Genomic DNA, 14715 nt, shown 5'->3' on the forward strand with positions numbered 1-14715 from the left:
GGCCCCCCATGTCCCTGGTTCAGTGCATGTTTCTGGGTGCAACGGTGAGGATTGTGCAATTAGGAGGCTGTTATTGCAGAAAACCATGCATCAGATGGGTGTGACTTTGTCCTGGGCAGCTGGCCTTTGTGGTGTTTCACCTCTCTCCTTTTCTATGTATTTGGAATGCTAAGCCAGGTTAATGAATTTGTGGTTAAGGAACTGGTTAGATGGGTTTGATGCTGAGTGGGGGGCATAAGTCCACATCCACACATCCTTCTGCTTTCTCCCCCACCCACAACCCCAGTGTTGCCTCCAGTCCAAGGAAACATTAGTATGCAAATAAAGGGCACTCTTCTGTGCATCATAGCCAATGGCTCAGTGATAAGCAGATAGAGGCAGACTGCAGCCAATGGCAAGAGTTCTCTGGGATGTGATTTACATGTGTCCAGTGTCACCTGGGCAGGGGCTGCCTCCTGTTTCAGACCCTGTCCTTATGACAACACCCCCAGATAAGGCAGCTCAGCAAGGAGTATTGGGAGGGGCATCTTGGGCCAGCTGATCAGCATATTCATTACTCTTGTGATTTGGGGTGGCTGGTAGTGGGTTTTTTGCCATGGTGGGGTGTTTTTTTAAACCATAATTGGTGTGCAGGGCTTGTTTAGGAAAGTTTGCAAGAATGAGGTGGCAGGAATATAGTCACCCCCACATGGGTGTTTATGTTGGGGGGAGGGTTTATGTTGCAGGGCAGAACCGAGCTATCTGCAATTAGTTAAGTATTTTTATTTATTTACTTGATGGGGAGGGCAGCTGTCTGCCCCCTTGCTATACCCGTGCACCCTCCATAAAACCTCTTTTGTGAGCTCCTATGCCGGAGTGGAGGTATTCAGTTTGTAGCGACTGAAGGGGAAGGCTGAAGCTGCTTCAGGATCCTGCCTCGCCCTAGAATTGTGTGCTCTGTTAGAGGTCTCTGCCATAGCTTGAGCAACAGTGACTTTGGAACTAAGGAAGGGCCAGAGAAGCATGTATAGGTGAATCTGTGTTGTTGGAACTGCGGCAGAGTTTTTGAGTACCCTGGTGGTGTCTGGAGAAGGCAGTGGTAGAGATGGTTTGCAGTGCAGGATGGGGGGGGGTGCATTTAAGACATCCGGGATACTACACAGCCAAATCTCGCCCCCCCCCCCTTGTAGCAGAGCTGGTTTACTACATTTTAGGAAGAGAAGGAGGGAGCCCTCACCCTGCGAGTCCAAATCCCCTCTGTGTTGGGTGTGACCCAGCACCTGCCCACAAGGTTCCCCGTGCTTATGATGTGTCCATTATTATGCACACCTGTGTGAAATGTCACACCTTGAGGGAGGTATTTCCCGTGGGGTGTGGGTGTACACCTTCCTTGTCAGACTAGAGTGAAGAACACTGTGCAAGCAGGGCTGTATCAAAGCTGGCACATGGGCTGGGTGTGCAAGGCAGGGATTGCGGTTAGGAAAGATAGGCATGTGCATGCGTGCGATGGGTTTCTGTCCTGAAATATTGCACGGCAGGTGTGCAAGGGAAAGGGTTTTGCTGCGTGCTGTGCGCCTTCTCCTGCCTTGCATCCTTGTGTGTGCTGAAGGGCCTTGCGAAGGATGGACCGTGAGCACCCAAAAGGTGCCTTGTGTGTGCAGGGGTGTCTCTGCTCAGGGGAGCTAGATCAGGGGTCAGCAACCTTTTTCAGCCGTGGGCCGGTCCACTGTCCCTCAGACCATGTGGTGGGCTGGACTATATTTTGAAGGGGGGGAAATGTACAAATTCCTATGCCCCACAAATAACCCAGAGATGCATTTTAAATAAAAGGACACATTCTACTCATGTAAAAACACGTTGATTCCTGGACCGTCTGTGGGCCAGATTGAGAAGGCGATTGGGCCGGATCCGGCCCACGGGACTTAGGTTGCCTACCCCTGAGCTAGACTGTTCCTCTTCCTGGGTTGTCTCCTCTTTCCTCTCTTTCCCTGGCTTGGAGGAATAGGATGAGGTGTGCCTGCCAGACTTCACAGCTTTCCCTCTGGGATTTAGTGTTCCCACCCACATGTAGGTGGGTATGCACATGTGATTGTGCATTGCTCAAAGATATGTGTGTGGGGAAAGAAGGGAAGATTGTGTAGGGCCTGTGGGGCAGGTAGTGCAACACTAGCAGTGTGTGGGGGAGGGAGGAAGGAAGGAAGGAAGGAAGGAAGGGAGAAAGAGAGGATGGGGAGAGAAAGGTGAGAGAACAGGTGCATGCATTCATGTTACCTCTACTGCAAGCTGAATCCCATTTTTATCCAGCTACAAGGACCCCACCTCCTTCCGACAAACTGCCCAGAGACTATTCTAGTTTGTTAATGGGATCCAGGAAAGAAGTGGGGGGGGGCTGCAGCAGTCAGAACAATATGGCTGCCTCCGTCATGCCTGAGGGATCATTGGAGTGGTCTCCATGGCAACGGGAGGAGAGAGCAGCATCCTAATGTGCCTAGCCTCCTTCTCCCCTTCTCTTTGCAGCTCTCAGGCGCTTGACAGGGCTTGGGAGGAGGAGGAGAAGAAGAAGCAGAAGAAGGGAAAAGGCCAGGGCCTCACCCAGTGCCCCCCAGATAAGGCAAACCTGCCTTCCAAACCTCCTCTAGCAAGAGCTGGGAATACTGCCCCCTCCCTAAACTAGCCACCCACCCATCAACATGCTCACAAGTTCATCTAGCCACCCTCTGCTTTGGGGAGGCAGGACAGGCAGGGAGTCCCAGCAAGTGATGCCTTCTGCAGCCATGTTTCTGCTTATATACATCTTTACTTGCCCTTGTGCCCTCCAGATGAATCTGGAGTTAATCTGTGCTTGGCTGCCTGAAGTGGAGTCCATCCACATGGCACAACACTCCCCCTGCCCAGCTAGTGCCCACAGTTTATAACCGTTGCTGCACCTTCCAAGCACCAGTTCCTGCCTTCTCCTTGCCTCCCACCTCACCCTGTGGGACCACCTGCGCCAGGTCCCCTGCTGGGCCAGCGCCATTCTGGATGCCCGTGCTCTCAGGTCATGGTGTGGAGGTGGCACCAGCTGCCAACGGGTGGGTGGGAGGAAGCAGGAAGGAAGCTCTCCTCCTCCTACCTTGTCTGGAGTATGACATCTTCCACCTTTGGGTGTGGAAAGAAGGATGCGGGAATGATGTAGCCTGAATCACTAGCCTGGATATTGCATTTGCACCCTTTCCTTCCTTGTGCACATGAAAGTGGGGAGGGAGAGAACGATCCAAATCCGTTCTCTTTCCCCCAAACCCAGGACTAGTTGCTTGTGACTGGAGAAGCGTCTACCCACTGCCAGGGAACGGCACACAAAATTTGCCTCTCCTCATTTAGGCTGCAAATGATGACTAATAGATCTTGGCAGCTAAGCTCTTCAAAGATGGTCTGAGTGGGTTTTCTGGACTTGCATGAGACACCCCCTCCCCAAGCCCACCAGAGAGTTAAACAGTGGAACTCTCTCCCACAGTGATGGCCACCAACTTGGATGACTATAAACAAGGATCAGACAAATTCATAATAATTTTATTATTTATACCCTGCCTGTCTGGCTGGGTTGCTCCAGCCACTCTGTCTGGGCAGCTTCCAACACAGCCACACCCCTATCTAGACATGGATAGCCTAACTACTGTTGTCTATGCTCTGGTAACCTCAAGGTTAGATGCGTTATACATAGGGCTGCCTCTGAAGATGGTTCAGAAATTTCAGCTGGTGCAGAATTCAGTGGCCAGGTTGCTCACCGGAGTAAGAAAGTTTGAGCATATTACACCAATCCTGGTATGACTGCACTGGCTACCAATTAGTTTCTGGGCCCAATGCCTCAAGGACTGCCTCTTTCCATATGAACCTACTTGGACACTGAGATCATCTTCTGAGGCCCTCCTTCATGTGCCTCCTCCTCGATAAGTCCGGAGGGTGGCAACACAAGAAAGGGCCTTCTCTGCAGTGGCTCCTCATCTGTTGAATGCTCTCCCCAGGGAGGTTCGCCTGGCACCTTCATTATACACCTTTAGGCGCCAGGCAAAAATGTTCCTCTTTAACCAGGCATTTGTTTGGTCCAATTTACATCCTATGCCCTTTCAAAATGTGTGTGGGTTTTTTTGGGGGGGGGGTATTGGGTTGCTGTTTTTATTTTTATTAGGTATTTTGTGGTTTTATATCTTGATTTTATTCTGTGAACTGCTCTGAGACAGTATAGGGCGGTATATAAATTCTAATAATAATAATAATAATAATAATAATAATAATAATAATAATATAAAACCATAACATCAGATCAGAAGGCCTTTCCTCTGTGGGTGGCTCTTCCCACTGCATGGTCACTGTGCTTGAATCCTCCTTGAGGGTTTCCCACTGAGGCATCTGGCTGGCCCCTGGGAGAACAGGATACTGGATGGGCCATTGGCTGGATATAGCAGACTCGTCATATGCTTATGTTCTTGTGAGAGTTCACTGCTCAGAGGCCTTCAGACTTGGTTCTTGAGCCCCAGCTTTTGAAGGGTCTCAGGGACCCGAGAGCAGGATTCAAGACTCCTGAGTCCAGTCTCAAATTTTTGGGAGGAAACAGATATCTTGCTATGGATGGGTAGAGATGGTCAGGGAACTCCCAGGAAGCCTGGGTCCTATGTATACCCTTTGGAGATGTGGTTGAATAGTTTGGATCAGAGGTGAGGGATCTGGGAGGGTCTCCCAGGTGTTTCTGGGCTGCATCTCCCAGCATCCTTAACCATTAGCTGGTAATTTTGGTCCCAGTTTGTGTTGGTATTGGATTTTTTATGGTTTTGCTGTTTTACTGCTTGTTGTTTCCCACTCTGGGCTCTTTTGGGAGGAAGTATAACTTAAATAAGGAATACAATAAATAAATTTGGAAGCCCATGAGGGGAGTGAGCTGTGGTCCTCCAGATACTATTAGACTACAGTTCACATCATCTTCATCCAGCAGGGCTTGTCTTTTAACCTGCATAGCACTTTTAATGTCAGAAAGTGCAAAACACTGCTTCTGAACAGAGTGTTCCCCCACAACCACTACCACCCTCCGCACATCTGGTTTCAGGCCCAGACACTTCTAGTCCAAGGAGTGGGTTGGGGTGTGGAAGAACCTGTGGGGCCCTTCAGATATTGTCGAACCACAACTTCCACAGGCACTGACCATTGGTCATGCTGACTGTGGCTGATGGGAATTGGAGTCCCATAAGATCTGGAGAGACACCAGTTCCCCAACTCTGCAGGAGGGCAGAGGAGCTTTTGAGCCAGCATGCCTGACTCCCGAGAGAGCAGGCAGAGGGCTGCTTTGAATTCTAATTTTTGTAGTTTGATTATTTGCTGAATAGTGCTACTTTCTAAGTGGTGTCCAAGAGGGGTCCAGCATGTATTCAGTTGAAACTAACAATAAAATCTGGGGGGAACTTACGTAAAGCGCTTTATGGATTATTTTTTATTCAAACTTCACCAAGAGCCTGAAGTCCAACAGGGGAGTGCTATTAGAAGTGGGAGGGAGTTCCACAGAACTAGGTACTGAAGGCACGGCTCCTGGCAGATGTGAGCTGTGTGTTTGAACCGTGGCAGCACCCAAAGAGAGACAGCCTCAACAGGACCCTTGGGTGCCAAACTTTGAGCACCTGCTGAAAGCTTTTCCATTCCTATGCATGCAAAGAAGAATACTTATTTCCATAGTGGTTAATTGATGTCTTTTTTAAAACTTTGTATGTGGCATTTATCATGTGGCTTTGTGTACTATTCTTGTAAATGGATTTGGTGTTGTTTTTTTATAAACACGGACTCTCTGCAAGACCTCAATGATCGGGCTGCGGCATAAAGGGATCCAGCGGAACCAAGTTCACAAAGGCCTTCTCAATGAATACTGGACCATTAAACATGTCCTGGTTGCATCTGCGCAGGCAGGGCAAACTTTTAAGCAGCCTCGGAGACACGTTGTGGTGAGAGGTCTGTCCCCATCGGCAGTCTGGCTGCAGCAGCTTTCCCCAACTGGAGTTTGGGGCATGGGCAGCTCCACATGGAGCACATTGAAATAACTGAGGTTACCAGGGCTTGAGCCACCATGGTGAGGAACGGTCATAGTTTGCATACCAGCCATAGCTGGTGAAACCTCCAGCCTGTGCTTTCTGCTGCTTCAGACGGTAGGACCCGAACCAGTGGATTCAAACATCAAGAAAGGAGATTCCGACTGAGCTTTCTGACAGTAAGAGCTGTTCAGCAGTGGAATGGACTCCCTTGGAAGGTGGCCGACTCATGGGAGGGTTTTAAACAGTGATCAGATGAGCTGTGATTCTGGCATTGCAGCGGGGTTGGACTAGATGACTTTTGGGACTCCTTCCTCCTCTGTGATTCTGGGGCTGTCTGAAACCCTGGAGAGACCCTGCTTGTCAGTGCAGGTGGTACTGAGTTAGATGGACCTACGTTTTTGCAACTGCCTGTATCCTTGCCTGTATGTTTGCCTTTGAGACTCTGGAAGGGGCAAATGTGCCAGCCACTTTAGGCCTGTAGCTGCTTGACAGATTGATTAGGACTCAGATGTGTGTCTGCATTGGAGGTGGGAGCGAGAACTCCTCATTTGCATGAAATTGGGAGCTTTTTCCGGAAGCAGCTGCCAGCGCAGGGTCGGGAGCTGACGTGGTGATGAATGGCGGCAGAGGGGTGGCATGGGAGGAATAGGAATGCTGCCTCACTCTGATGCCACCTGCAGCCTTCGGCCATGCGGGGAAAGGCATGCAAAGGCCCTGCCTTCTCCTTGTCACTCTGCATGTTGGGGCCTTGTTGCTCACACCATTTGGGGGGGGAGGATACTTGCTTTGCCTTGCTGAATAGGTGCTGGTGTGTATGTGTGTCCTTGCCCATGCCCTGTGGAACAAGGGCACTCTGACATCAAGGGCAGCCTAGGGCCAGGGAGAGAGGTGGGGCTGTGCCCTTTGACCCAGGGGACATGAGGGGCCAGTCCTAGCGACCAGGAAGTTCTTTGGGTCATTGCAAGAGAAAGCCCCAGGGCTGGATCTCGCCACTCTGCTTTCTTCATTGTCAGTTCTGGGTCTCTCAGCCGTGTGTGTGGTGTGTGTGTGTGTGTGTGTGTGTGTAACTCTGATCCGTCACACAAGGGTGACAGCGATGGTTGCTTGCAGGCAAAGGCAATGCACACTGGGTTCAGCACTCAGATCTGCACTGGATGAGTGCCTGTGGGCAGAAGGGGGCCTTTTCACAATTGCTCACAGCCAACGTGTTTGCCCCCTAAGAGCCTCCTTTAGCCCAGCCTTGCAAAGGACTGGACTTCAGTCATTCTGCGCAGCCTGCCTGTGCGCACAGACCAGTGCTAAGCTGCTACAAACTTCCCTGCCTGATCGCCTGGAGGCAATTGCTTAATCACCACAAGCAACCAGATGAGTGGCTGTTGACAGGCCTGCCTTAGCCTTTCCGTCTAACTTACAGTCGGGGAAACATTCTCAGCTTCTCAGTGCACGCCTTACTTATTTATTGAACAAACGTGCATCCCACACCTTCGACCACTGGGAGTGTTCCCAGGGCAGTAAAGTATGGATTCTGCTCTGCTCTGATTGGGGAGGAGCATCATAGCTCTGTGGTAGAGTGTGTGCTTTGCAATGCGGAAGGTCTCAAGGGTTCAGTCCACAATGGAAGCCTCTCCAGGTAGGGCTGGGAATGTCCCAAGCTTGAAGACCTAGAGGGCCGATGCTGCCAGTCAGAGTAGGTAATATTGAGGTACATGGATGAATAACATGGCTCCCTTCAGAGGAGCTTCCCATGCTTTGGTGGTTCTTCCTCGACAGATTTCCACCCAAATATCCTGGGCCCGTCTTCTGTCTTCCTCTGGGCTGGGTGCTGGTCTTGGTGGTTTCCATGCAAAGTTCCTCTCAATCAAATGTGCTGCAATTTCAAGATGGTGGGGCAAGCTTTTTATTGGAGGGAAATTCCTCCCAGTCTTATTGACACCTGGGACAATGGGAAAGGAGGGGGGGTATTCCTGTTGGGCCCCCAGGCACCCACTCATATCCACTGACCTGCTTTGGGAATCTGGTCGGTTGGAGGAGAGGCCAGCCGTTGACTCTTGGTTTTGCTTCACTAACCCTTTTCCTTCCTGGAGCAGTTTTCGCTCACGCCTGATTCTTGCCGGCCGCAAACGCCACACGCCCCCCTCAAGGCTGCCTTGGTTTGCGTGGTTCTCCCCCCCCTCCCACTCCCACCCCCACATTTTTCTTGTTTTTAACCAGGAAAAAAAAAGCATTTTCTCTCATTGGGCGATGTGACTGTTTGCCCGAAATGCTTTTTTTTTAATCCTCAAAGAAACCAAACTTCTTTTATTTTCTTCCCCTGTTCCCCTCTTGTTATGATTATTATTATTGCTTTGGTTTTGTCTGGCTCTGTCCGGGATTTTGAGTTTCTTCTCCTCTCTCCTTTCTGTTTGTTTCGGCATCCGACCCTCAAACCTTCCCCCTTCTCTATCTCCCGGGGGCCTGGATGTCTGTCACAAGTTAAAAAATGCTTTTAAATTGTGGCAAAGAGGGGAAAACCCTCCTTTTTTCCGTGCGTTTATATGACTCGTCTTTTTCTTTCTTTCTTTTTTTCTTTCCTTCCCCTTCAAGGTCCAGCTCACCTGACGCTAAACAGCCAAGGTATGGTCTTAAGTTTCTTTCCACAAATGAGTTTTTGATTTCCTCCTCCTCTTCCTCTCTCCATCTCTCTCTCCTTTGCCATCTCCTCCTCCATCTCCCTCCTTTGCTCTCTTTCTCTCTCTTTCTCGCTCTCTCTCTGGTTTTTCTCCTCCGATCATCTGCTTGAACCATCTCATCATCCCGTGTTGGTTTCTGACATTGCCTCGATTTCTCGCTTATGCAGCTGGGAAAAGAAAAGAAAATGTTTTGGTTGTGTTTTATACATGAATGTTTATTAGAAAAGAAAAGGGGGGAAAACATGTTTCGGGGAGGAAGCCAAAGAAACTGCCTTTAATCTTGCGTCGCTGCTACAGAGCTTTGATGAACTGTGTGACTTATGCTGGTGATCTGATTATTACAAGCCCCATGTGGGGCTTGCTTCATTGATTGCTTCTGATGCCTTCTTGGGGATTCATCTGCTGGGGGGCACAAACTGGCATGGCGCAGTGGGTCTGGGATGTGCCAGCTAAAGTGTGGCAGGAATTTGCTGCAGCCCTTACCCCACCCTCCCCACCCCTTACGCCCTGCTATCTGAACAAGTGCATTGGAAACCACCCGGTGAAGGGGGTGGGCCAGGGGCGTACGAAGGGTGGGGTGGGGGGCGTTCTGCCCCGGGTGCCGCCCTGGGGGGGAGGTGACAAGATGGCCTGCTGCCTCCCCCCCAGCTGTAGAGCAGCTGAGGGTATGGGCTGCCGTGTGCGTGGCATCTGTATGAGCGCCGCGCATGCGCAGTCAGGCGGTTCGCCCCGCCTTGGGTGCCAGAGAGGCTTCCTCTGCCACCCCTCAAGCATTTGGGGGGGGGGAGCCTGAGAGGAGCCCCTTGTTGGGTCACCCTGGTTTGAAAGAGAGGAGGCTTCCTTCTGCTCAGCTGAAAGGTGCCAGTCGGGCTTGGCACCTCCTAAACTTTGTTGGCTGCCTGGTGGAGTCCAGCAGGGCAGTGTTTTGCTTGTCATTTGCTGCTTTTGGGGGGACCAGGAGGCTTCTCTCTTTGTGTGCCCCTCTCTGATGAGAAAAGAATGGGCCACGCTCATATCCCCATGCACAAGGGGTGCATGGAGGAAGCTGGTTTCAAAAAGGCCAACTCCTCCTCTGCTCTAGAGGAGAGGTAGCTCTCTGCCCAGAAGATGTCATCCTTACTTCCTTTTTTTTTATCAGTGGTGGTCAATAGTAACTCAAGGCCGTTGTGTGACCAGCATGCTCTAAAGCAGTGTTTCCCAACCTTGTGCCTCCAGCTGTTTTTGAACTACAACTCCCATCATCCCTGACTAGCAAGACCAGTGGCAAGGGGTGATGGGAATTGTAGTCCAAAAACAGCTGGAGGCACAAGGTTGGGAAACACTGCTCTAAAACAGCCTTTCTCAACCTGTGGGTCCCCAGATGTTGTTGAACTACAACTCCCATCACCCCTAGCTAGCAAGGCCAGAGCTCAGGGATGATGGGAGTTGTAGTCCAACACATCTGGGGACCCACAGGTTGAGAACCACTGCTCTAAAGGGATGGGAAGTGAGAAACCCACAGTTGCCCTCCAGATGTGGCTGGAGCCCAACTCCCATCATCACCCCTGACCTTGGACACCATGCTGGTTCATGGGGTTGATGGGAGTTGGAGTCCAGCAACGTCTGGAGAGCCACATTTATCACTCTAAAACAGTGTTGGGCTACTCTAGATGGTGTTGGACTACAGTTCCTATCATGCACAGCCAGCTTAGCCCAATGGGAAATGTAGTTTGGACCATCTAGGGACCCAAGGTTGAATACCAGACAGGGGCATCTGAGCAGTCAACCAGCCATAGTGCTCGCATTAAAGCATTCTTTGCTGGCTGTGGAAAAGCTTGTTGGTCCGAGGAGGTTAGACTTCTTAAAGAGACACGAGGGTAGCACCAATGAGGAGACAAGTTGCAGTCCATCCAGGAGGTGCCACATTTTTGTGAGACGACCTCTCAGTTCTCAGACTCTGTTCTTTCCCAATCTGGCATGACGCCAACTTTGTCCTTGATCTCTTGCTCTGTTTCTTATGTTGACCTCATGTGGTTTGGAGTCAGGGGGCCTCCGAATCAAAGCCAGCCATGTTGCTAAGCTTCAGGGTGGGCTTCACATTCCGAAACGTTAACCGTAATATCAATAAACCATAATGCAGGTGTACTAGGAACAAGGGACAGCCCATACCCCCTTTCCTTTTGGTAAATGTTTAAAATAAATAGAAACCAAGCCCCAGGAGTAAAGTCTGAAAAGCACCATGGCTTGGGCCAGGTCCCTAGAGAAGGCGATTCAACAACCTCAGAGCCACCCAGACACTGGCATCCTTAGGCAAAGCCCACGACTGATGCGGCTTGCCCTGGCTTGAGGCTCCAAGCAGTACTAAGCACCTCAGCCTGGACACCATTTTAATTTCTCACAAATTCCATGGTGACTGTCATTGTTCTTGGGCATTGCGGAGAATTTGGGTGGTGGCTGTGCCCAGTGTGCAACTGCTGCTCTTTGCAGGGTGCACTGATGAAGAATGGGGTCCACTAGAGGTTTCCTTGGCCAAGGCCACCTTCAGACCAGGAACTGACCCTGGAAGCTGCCACCATATCCCTGCACACATATGCCTTCCTTTGAACCACGCTCGACTGAGAGGTGTGATGCCCTGGTCTGCTTTGGGGACCTGGGTGATGCAGGGATCAACTGGACACCCCTAATGTAATGGGATTTAGGGGCCAGAAAAGTCTTGCCAAAAATAGTTTCCTTTTTAATACCCTTTAGCTGCCCTTGGGCTTCCCTGTTGAACCACAATGCCCATCACCTCGGCATAGTGATAAGCCAGAGTTGCTGGCTTATCATGGTGGCTTGGGAATGAGCTGTGCACATGGCTGTTCCTCCCCTCCCAGGGTTTGAACGGGAGGAACAAGCTAGGGAGGGTCAGTTAAGCATGGTTTCCTGTGGTGCCCCGATTCAGGATCAGGGCTTGTTTCTTCCCAATGAGCCAGGATCCAGCAGCCAGCAGCAAACCATGTTTCAGTCTGGCAAGAGATTCTGGTTTCTTGGAAGAGAAACAGACCAGCATCCCAGGTGTGGATGCTGTCTCAAGCCAAGTTTCACAATGGCTCCCTGAATTTGCTCTTGTGCTTACACCAGCAAATGAGGGGTTGGGGCGCCTGCACCAAATGATGCTTCAGATGCCCCATAATCCATGATAAACAATCAGCAATTCTGATTTATTGTATTGTGTGACTTTGATATGACCCATTTTGCGGGGAAGTATCAAGTTTTTGTTGTTGTTTGTTTGGTTTTTTTATTAAATTTATAGACTGCTTCAAAGCATAAAGCCATCACAGTGGTGTACAGGGTAAAAACAGAGTAAAACACTGAAACACAAGCTCTGAAAGCAGTAGAATCAATTCAACAAGCTCTTAAAACAACAAAAGCATTTAATCAAATATAAAATTGATCTTCCATAAATGATCAGGTCATACCACAGGGAAAGCCTTCCTGAACAAAAATGTCTTCAGTAGATGCCTAAACTTCATCATGCTGTGTGCCTGCCTCACTTCAGCTAGTAATTGATTCCCAGTTTCTAGTTCAGGCTAAGTGCCCATAGATAGATAGATAGATAGATAGATAGATAGATAGATAGATAGATAGACAGACAGACAGACAGACAGACAGACAGACAGACAGACAAGACAGAAGTACTGTTTTGGGGGGACAGGAGGCAGGCAAGTGTGGAGGACTCCCTGGTCCTGAATGGGGTAACTGTGCCCCTGAAGGACCAGGTGCGCAGCCTAGGAGTCATTTTGGACTCGCAGTTGTCCATGGAGGCGCAGGTAAATTCTCTGTCCAGGACAGCTGTTTACCATCTCCATCTGGTACACAGGCTGAGACCCTATCTGCCCGCGGAAAGTCTTGCCAGAGCAGTGCATGCTCTAGTTCTCTCTCGCTTGGACTACTCCAATGCGCTCTGTGTGGGGCTACCAGAAACCACAACTAATCCAGAATGCAGCAGCTAGCCTGCTGACTGGGAGTGGCCACCGAGACCACATAAAGACCTACATTGGCTCCCAGTACATTTCCGACCCACAATTCAAAGTGTTGGTGCTGACCTTTAGAGCCCTAAACGGCCTCAGTCCAGTATACCTGAAGGAGCGTCTCCACCCACATCATTCTGCCCGGACACTGAGGTCCAGCGCCGAGGGCCTTCTGGCGGTTCCCTCACTGCAGGAAGCCAAGTTACAGGGAACCAGGCAGGGGGCCTTCTCAGTAGTGGCACTTGCCCTGTGGAACGCCCTCCGACCAGATGTCAAAGAGAAAAACAACTACCAGACTTTTAGAAGACATCAGAAGGTAGCCCTGTTTAGGGAAACTTTTACTGTTTGATGGACTATTGTATTTTAATATTTTGTTGGAAGCCGCCCAGAGTGGCTGGGGAAACCCAGGCAGATGAGCGGGGTATAAATAATAAATTATTATTATTAGTAGTAGTAGTAGTAGTATAGATAGATAGATAGATAGATAGATAGATAGATAGATAGATGCCACATACATACATACGTGCATGCATGCATGCATACATACATACATACATACATGCACACAAACAACACACAAGGCTGCACTGAGGCTGCCAGAAAACATACCACTGAGACTCGGTGCAGAATCCTAAGTCTGAAGATGGCATGGTGTGTACGGCCTCACTGGTCATCTTGGTGCTACCAGGTCAAAGGTGCAAGGTCAAAGGCCTCTGCCACAAGTAGGATACCAGGTGCCATGCCCATCCATATCTTGGCTTAATGTGGCTGGTGCCCCCCTAGTGCCACTTTTAATTCCCCCTCATCCATGTAGTGGTCTGCTCCAGCTACTGGTGCCCCACATATTTTCCTCCCTAAAGCTGGAGGTCGCCTTTGCTCTGAAAATCCAAATTGGAGAGCTACATCAATTGCATAGGGCACTGTTTTCCAAAGTGTAGGTTTCAAAGGCTACACGGCATTTAAAAATATATATATTTTACTTCATCATACTTATATTTACCTGCAGAAAACAATTCAAAGATAAAACAGTATTATTAAAACTACCCCCAAATTATCTTTTACCAAGAAGGGGTACGTGATTATTGTAAGTTTGGGAAACAATGGCATAGGGACTCTCCAGAATTAGGGGAGAGAAAGTGTGGGACCCCAGCAGTTGGAGGGGAACCCCACACAGACATGGAGGAATTAAAAGAGGCACAAGGGGCCAGGGGCGCCGACTTATAAAAAATATTGGGGGGGCCCATACCGGGGTCCTGCTGCTGGTTCTCTCAGGTAGCCGGGAGAACGCAGTTCGAGGTGGCGGTGTTGGGGAGAGACCCTCGCTCAGGGCGCTACGAGACTTGGCGGCCGGCGGCCTATCTGGGGGGTTTTGGAGCGTATTTCGGCGGAGCGATTGGGGAGGAGGGGGCTTGTTGCCGGATTCTTCAGCTGGGCCGGAGATCCGCTGCTGGGGGGTCCCTGGGCCGAGTTGTGAGCACGGCCTGCTGAAGGGAGATCCAGCCGATTGCTCGACGGGGACGGCCGGGGCTCTCCGGCTAGGGCGCGCGGCTGGCTGGCTGGCTGGCTGGCGAGGGAGCAGGTGGGGAGGAGGTGGGGGTACATGTCTGTTCAAAAGTACTTCCCATTGAGTACGATGAGTCTTATTCTCAGGTAAAGGATTGCAGCCAAATACTGCAATGCTAACCCCACAATCCCGGGCCTCTGATCCAGCCACCTCAATCAACCCCCCCCCCCCCGCCCAAATAAAGCCCCACTGATTTTTGGCAGTCGCAAGAAAGAAAGATGAAAGTTCACACAGTGACTGCTGTGATGGGGATGCAACCTGCCCCCTTGCTGGTCATCAGTTCAATTATTTGACCAGCAGAGACGATCCCCTAGCCCCGCCCCCGCAGCTGATCTGCAGGGATCCCTTGAGGAGAGGTGTGTGTATACAAGCCTGCCTGCAGGAGAGAGCGAGCCTGGGGGAGGCACACCTGCCACTGCCAGCGGCCCCTGGATGGTTGGCCGAAGGTGCGTGTGGTCCTGGAGCCC

At 50.5% G+C, this 14715-nt stretch overlaps 1 protein-coding gene across 34 annotated transcripts in view; it reads left to right on the plus strand.

The window, feature by feature from the left end:
- NRXN2 (neurexin 2) overlaps positions 1 to 14715 on the plus strand; it is a 346059-nt gene that overhangs the window by 95956 nt on the left and 235388 nt on the right. For 25 of the 34 annotated variants that reach the window (XM_077920435.1, XM_077920436.1, XM_077920437.1 and 22 more), the window contains one exon: positions 8610 to 8639. The exons of the other annotated variants lie outside the window; for them this stretch is intronic. In XM_077920435.1, the coding sequence (XP_077776561.1) occupies positions 8610 to 8639 (30 nt within the window). The remainder of the gene's footprint in view (positions 1 to 8609; positions 8640 to 14715) is intronic. 34 annotated transcript variants of the gene reach the window in all.

The sequence above is a fragment of the Podarcis muralis genome, chromosome 16, assembly GCF_964188315.1.
Source record: "Podarcis muralis chromosome 16, rPodMur119.hap1.1, whole genome shotgun sequence".
NCBI classification, from domain to species: domain Eukaryota; kingdom Metazoa; phylum Chordata; class Lepidosauria; order Squamata; family Lacertidae; genus Podarcis; species Podarcis muralis.